The sequence below is a fragment of the Propithecus coquereli genome, unplaced genomic scaffold (genome assembly GCF_000956105.1).
Source record: "Propithecus coquereli isolate 6110/MARCELLA unplaced genomic scaffold, Pcoq_1.0 Scaffold73, whole genome shotgun sequence".
NCBI classification, from domain to species: domain Eukaryota; kingdom Metazoa; phylum Chordata; class Mammalia; order Primates; family Indriidae; genus Propithecus; species Propithecus coquereli.
The window spans coordinates 513,878-521,249 of NW_012153396.1; the positions used below are offsets into that span (position 1 = coordinate 513,878).

The 7,372-nt window shown below is 40.2% G+C and overlaps 1 protein-coding gene across 3 annotated transcripts in view; it reads right to left on the bottom strand.

Annotated features, from left to right (window-relative positions):
- Positions 1 to 7,372, bottom strand: part of HPSE2 (heparanase 2 (inactive)) — a 621,208-nt gene that overhangs the window by 203,154 nt on the left and 410,682 nt on the right. For all 3 annotated transcript variants that reach the window (XM_012661668.1, XM_012661669.1, XM_012661671.1), the window contains one exon: positions 1,871 to 1,918. In XM_012661668.1, the coding sequence (XP_012517122.1) occupies positions 1,871 to 1,918 (48 nt within the window). The remainder of the gene's footprint in view (positions 1 to 1,870; positions 1,919 to 7,372) is intronic.

Here is a 7,372-nt window from a genome sequence, read left to right on the forward strand (position 1 = left end):
GTGGAGTGAGACAGACACAACTTCAAGTCCAAAATTTGCCACTTTCTATGTAATCTTTGGTTTTTCTACAACTTCCTCTAAGTTGTAGGAAAATAGAGATAAATATAGTCCCTACCTCATTTGGTGGTTGTGAGGATCAGATATGGTAAAGCAAATAAAGTTCGAGAACAGTTCTTGGCACATGGTTATTATTTGTGCTATCATTGTTATTGTCATTGTTATTTTTCCCCATAGTAAATGCCTAATAAACAATTGTCGAAATAAGCACTTGCTGAATTGATTAAGTGCCATTCTGGTGAAAGAGAAAAACAAATTACAAAAACAAGTTATAAGGAAAAAATAATTATAAGTTATTATAAGTGCTATGAAAAAACAAAGAGCTAATTAAAAGAATGAAATGGGGAACCTGTTTTGGATAGGAGCATTGGGGAAGGCCTCTCTGAGGAGATGACATGTAAGGTGAGATTTGAAAGATGAGAAGGAGCCAACAACCTTAAGAGTAAGGAGAACAGCATTTCAGGCAGAAGGAATAGCATGTACAAAGATCCTGAGGCAGATATGCACAAGAACCTACAAAGAACTGAAAGACTACCAGTGTGCTGGGACAGAATGAGTAAGGGCAGAGTGAGTGGCACCAGATGAGATCAGAGGGAGCAGAGGCCAAATATAAAAGGCCAGAGTGGAGAGTTCGGCTTTTGATCTATGTGTAAAAGGAAAACACTGTGGGGTTTTACGCAAGGGAATGACAAGATCTTCAGATTTACTCAATCCATGACTCACAAACAAATTGAAGAAAGATAAGAGCTTTTGAAAACACTTGGAACTTGTTATTTAGAGAAACTAAGGGTATAAATGTAAACTAAAGAATTTTCCATTATGATTGAGGTTGTCAATTGTCAGCAAACCAAAGACTCTTTGGGGATATTTAATAGAGATTTCATCCCCCCATTTTTCCCTTCACACCTCTCACAAATCTGCAATGGATGGTGTGACTCACTTCAGACAGAAGATAGACGAGAGGAGCACATGCGCTAGGCTAGAAGGTTCGAGAAACTGAGAAAGATGGTCATAGTCCAGGCCTAGGAAGGCTCAGAATGGGAGCACAAATGTCTAAGCTCTGAGCACCACATTAGATGAAAGACGACTGGGAAGATGTTGTGGGATAGATTTCTTACAGCAAAGCAGAGCAGCATTCCAGTATAAAATCAGTGAGACACTGTTACACCCGGACATTTTGGCACAAATGCCATAAGGAGACTTAAAGAATATTTAAATTTATGTATCAGATAATTATCTTTTTTCAAGCTATCCTTGGGGTAACGGGTCTTTGCCATTGTAAGCTTCTTACTGGAATGTTGGAGTGTATTCCCTCTCTTGAAGCTGCTTCATTTTATTGATATTCCTTTTATTTTTTTTTTAACCTGCTTCATATTAGTGACTCACTTGGCACTAATTAAGACCACTGCCATTAATATAACAAAGTGTTTCTATTTTCACATGATATATTGAGCAATTAAAATCATTTCCTCTCTTAAACAAGGAAATTTATTCCCAAAGGAAAAGCCTATGGGGCAACGGTGGCAGGCTTAGATCCCACGACCAGTTCACTGGTGACAGATTAACTTAAAACTGTACGTAATAGCCAACCTCTCCAAATTGTGTCAGTGTTTTGCTTTTCTGAAAAACAACAAAATGATAGTACTATGAGATAGCAACGTACCATTAGAAGTGCTTTGAAGTTAATTTTAAATTTTTTCTTGGAGGATGAAGGATAGCTTATTAAATGTCAGTTAGGAACTTGGTGACAACTAATTATCTTTCATTTCAAAGCAGCTGATAATAAGTAAGAGCAAAAATGGTGAATACCTACTGTTGCCAGGTAACTGCATCCACAGTGCTTCCTGCCACCTTCATGAATCTGTAAGGAACAGAAAAAAAAGACATTGCAACTTCAAGTAATCCACACTCCCAATTAAGGTTAAAAGAAGACAAACCAAACCAATCCCTAAGTAGCTATGCTTTCTGAGAGGATCCACAGCCACAAATATGGCCTCTCCATAGCTACTGGAGGTCAAATTGTAAAAAAGGTGAAGGTAACCACACGTCCCTCATCATCTGGAAATCGAGACCCCAATACAGCATTCTATCTACATCTGTCTTCCCAAGCCCATGCCTGATGGCTCCCACATCAATTTCCCTATAATCAAAACTTACCTGTCCCATTTCCTATTATCTAAGGACTCTGATCTCTTCTAGGAAACAAATAAACAGAAACATTTCCCAAGGATAACAGCACAACAGATGCCTTTGAAAAACCACAGGCTTTCCTGGAAAGAGCATAGGAAAACCAAATTTATTATGTAAGTACAAAGCACTATCAAATATGCCCCAAAGAAGGGCTGCCACACCTGTCTGAGTATAGAAACCAGAGCACTGCAAGAGAAATCTATCTACTTCTGGAGCAGCTAAGTATAGAACTGAATGTCATCTGACAAGCATGCTCAGCTCAAAAAGGAAACCAGACCTGGTTCTGTGCAGTTAAGCACACATCAAAGCCTTGCTAGCAATCCCCCACCCCTACGTGTTCCTGGAGGTTCCAAGAAAACCAAAGGGCTAGGAGGATGCATATGGGGACTCACAGATGCCACAGGGTATCATAAATCGCATGTCTCTGAACAACTCAATTATCCACCTACCTCCTTCTCCTCATATGCATGTTCTGAGGCCATATCCTATCTTGGTTATTACTACTCTTCGAGAGAGTTGCCACTCAGATGCAGGAAGTCAAAAGGAACATCTCAGTTCCAGATATTCCTTCTATCCCTGAGACGCTGGAGGGGAAATTTTCTTCGGAGGGAAGCAATCTTTAATAGTACTTCCTAAGTGAAGAACTCTTCCACCAGGGAGGAAGACAGTGTTTTGTTGAAGGCCCTATCCCTGCTCTATCCCAGCATGATCTTGCCAGGCAGATGCATGGGCAAAGAGGTTGGTTGCTGTGTGCTGCCCAAACAGGCTCTGCTGTGCTGTGATGGCAAAAGACGACTGAGAAAGTTTCTTTGCAGAGTGGATGAGAGAAGCATAGGACTGGATACCAGGACTCTTGGTTAGCATCAAAGTGAAGTTTATAAAAAGAAGAAGAAAAGAAGGGGAAGGAGAGGAGAGGACTGGGAAGAGGAAAGGCAAAGAGAAAAGAAGAAAAAGAAAAAGGAGGAGGAGGAGAAGGAAGCTGCAGTGGCCTTGGCTTGACTCTTATCTGCATGGTGTTTCCTTTTCTTTTTCTTCCTCCAGTGCCAGTCAACAGTCCTCAAGCAAGAACATGGAAAATGGAGCATGGGGGAGATCCAGGAATGGAATCGGTTTGATGGGCAGGGCCAAAATATGAAAATGGATTGGAGGGAATATAACATTTACTGAGTACTTACTGAGTATAAGCCATTCACATGTGCTATTTCTTATAATTATCAAAATTGCTTTGTTTGGTGAAGTGTATATTATTGATCCATTATACAGATTACTAGCTTCCCTACTGGCTTAGACAAGTAATAACTCCAGACACCCCAAACAGCCAATTTTATGGAGTCACACCACCCACCCTTGCAGCACTCCTTGGGAAACAGGGCATAGGTACCCTCTGCTTTTGAAACCCACGGATTTCTCTTTCTCTTTACCTTATCTCCTTCCCCCAGCTCAGAAAAATCTCTTTTGAGTTTGGGAGAATAGCTCTACTCTTCTCGCCATTTCTGGCCCTATGGCTCTAGGAATTCCCTTTTGGAATTCAAAAGCCAGAAAGGCTTGTGTACTATTTGCCTTTTCCATCATACCATGTGCTACCCCTAAGTCAATAAGCACACAACCAGCTATCTGCTTGAATGGAGAGAAGGAAAATGGAAAAATACAAGGAGAAAGAAAACAGATTAGTATCTAAAATACTATCCCTGCCACATACATACTCTAAACAGTATAGACTGCTTATAGTCTTAGAAGTAGGATTGCCCAAAAATAAAGAGGGGAAGATGAAATTTTATACCTCCTCCCCCAGATATTTGAAAAATTAGAAAACCTAGATAATCTTAAATACAAGCATCTAACCATATTGAGGCCAGGTACAGTGCCTCATATCTATAATCCCAGCACTTCAGGAGGACAAGGCAAGAGGATAGTTGAGCCCAATAGTTGAAGACCAGCCTGGAAAACACAGTGAGACCTTGTCTCTACAAAAAATTAAAAAATTAGCCGGCTGTGGTGGGGTGCGCCTGTAGTCCCAGCTACTTAGGAGGCTAAGGCAGGAGGATCTCTTGAGCCTAGGAGTTCAAGATTACAGTGAGCTATGATCAGGCCACTACACTCAGCCTGGGCAACAGAACAAGACCTTGTTTCTAAAAAAATAAAAATAACCATAACGAAAATAGCTGACATTTACAGAGCTTTCTCATTATAAAATGTTTTTCAGTTCCTTGTACATATAATTTACCATAATCCTCAAAACAACCCAGTTAGGTAGATATTCCTATATTACAGTGGAGGAAGCTGAGTCTCATAGAAGTTATGTGACTTCCTCAGATTCATAGAGCTAGTGTGAACTAAACCCAGGTTCCCTGTTTCCAAATCTTACCCTCTTTCTAGAATCCTATGCTGCCTCTAAGCTGTTTTTACTGAGGCTGAGAAGTATAATAGTACAACTTGAAGATGCAAGAAATTACTTGAATTTTTGCATTGAGAAAATACTGCTATATTAATCAGTAAAAGGAAAAAGCCTGAGTACCTTCTTTGTTAGCTTCATCTCACAGACTTGAGCACTTCAGTGCTTATTCATAAGGCAATATGCTGGATGCAGGTATGAAAAGGTGACTAACTCAGGGCCTCTGCTATGAGACCACCACAATGAAGCCCAGGAGATAGACACGTAGACAATTAGCTACCAAAATTTCTGTATGCTGTCCTACTGGTACAAAGTAACTATTGTGAAATTGTAGTCAACAGAGTAGTTAGGTCTACCTTCCATGGTGTTAGAAGAAGGGAATACAGATTGAGAAAATCTTCCCATCATACAGGACATTTAATCTGACGTTGAAAGAAGGGTAGGATTTTACCATAAGGAGCAGCCTAGGAGAAGAACAGCATGAGCAAAGCAAGGAAGAGTCAAGTGAGCTGTGTTCTCAGGAGTCCAGCAGGGCTAGATGTCAGGGAACACGTAAGGGAAGGGCAGGAGGTCAGGCTGGTCAGATCACTACAAGCTGTCCTGTGATGCCAACAAGTCTGCCCTTTACCCTTAGCAAGGTGCAAGTCCAGGTTCTATTTACCTTTGTATGACTAACATCTAACGTAATACTGTAAAATATAGCTAGTTCGTCTTCCATGTGTGCTTGTTGGATTTATTCTGTGTTTAAACATAAGCAAGGGAGTTTTAGGATCAGATTTGAGTTTTAGGAAGATCAGCCCGCTATGGTTAAGATGAAAGGTACTGGTGTAGATAAACTGGCAAGACATTACTACAGAGACAGGGGAGTCTTTGAAATGGGGGAATGAAAAACATATTTTAGAAACACTGTTGGTGTGCTCAAGAGGAAGAGAGGATGCCAAAGTTTTAATTGCAGCAACGAATGCTATTCCCCATGATGAGGAACCCAGGAGAGGACTTCTGATGCTGATGTTGGCAACTATATTGTGATCCTCCTGAATATGCCTCAGAGAACTTGAAGTAAATAGTCATTGATAGTAACAGCTATGCATTCACAAGAAAATTAAGATCAAAAGAAATCATTAATGCACTGCTTGGCTAAAAGGCTCTGGACAGGAAATTAAGAGCACATCTAATTCGGCACATTGGGAATTGGAAACTGGTTCTTCATGAACTATAATTTGGAGATCCTCATATGCATTGGATAGTTTGTTCTGCTATATGTGAGAATTAAGTCATTAAATAACATTCTGTTATCTAAAGGAATATTATAAAAAGAATGAGAAAACTATAGAGTTAGTGACATTTAAAGTAATGTTAGAGGCCAATCTCACCGGGGTTAGGTGATACCTCATTGTGGTTTTGATTTGCATTTCTCTAATGATTAGAGATGTTGAGCATTTTTTTATATGTTTGCTGGCCATTATTCTGTCTTCTTTTGAAAAGTTTCTGTTCATTTCCCTTGCCCATTTGTTGATGGGGTTGTTTGATTTTTTCTTGTCGATTTTTTTGAGTTCTAGATAGTTGTCGAGGATGTGGAGAGACAGGAACACTTTTACACTGCTGGTGGGACTGCAAATTAGTGCAACCTCTGTGGAAAAGAATTTGGAGATACCTCAGAGAGCTAAAAATAGAAATACCATTCGATCCAGCAATAGCACTATTAGGCATCTACCCAAAAGAGCACAAAATATTCTACGATAAAGACATCTGCACCCGAATGTTTATGGCAGCACAATTCACTATTGCAAGAATGTGGAAACAACCCAAGTGCCCATCAATCCATGAGTGGATTATCAAAATTTGGTATATGTTTACAATGGAATATTACTCAATCATAAGAAACGACAGTGATCTAGCACCTCTTATACTTTCCTGGATTAAACTTAAGCCCATTATCCAAAGTGGAGCACCACAAGAGCAGAAGAACGGGATCCATTTGTACTCACCATCAAATTGGTATTAACTAATCAACACATAAATGCACATATAAGAATAACATCTATTGGATGTTGGGCAGGGGGCGGGGGGAGGAGGGGACGGGTATTTGTATACACAAGGAGTGCAATGTGCACCGAAGGATGGACATATCTGAAACTTGGAGTTGGCAGGGGGGGACCAAGGGCAACATACGTAACCTAAACATCTGTATCCCCATAATATGCTGAAATAAAAGAAGAAAAAAAAAAAAGTAATGTTAATGTTTTCTCTCCACACCTCCACCCCACATCCCTCAAGGAAAATCCATGAAATCTATAATTAAATTTGAAATATACCGAACCCATAAATAGAATATTAGTTTACAGAAAAATACTTAAACATCAAATATATAAAAAGAGCTACCATGATTCTGGAGAAGAACACCAATTATTCTTTTTAAACTAACTTATGGGCTTAACGGAATTCTCATAAAAAATCCACCCAAGTGCAGTGGCGCACACCGCTAATCCCAGTGCTCTGGGAGGCTGAGGCAAAAGGATCACTTGAGGCCAGGAGTTTAAGACCAGCTTGAGCAACATAGCCAGACTTTGCCTCTACAAATTAGTCGGGCATGGTAGGACATGTCTGTAGTCCTAGGTACTGGGCAGGCTGAGGTGGGAGGATCACTTGAGCCCAGGAGAGGTTACAGTAAGCTATGATCGGGCCACTGTACTCCAGCCTGGGCAACAGAACAAGACCTTGTTTCTAAAAAAA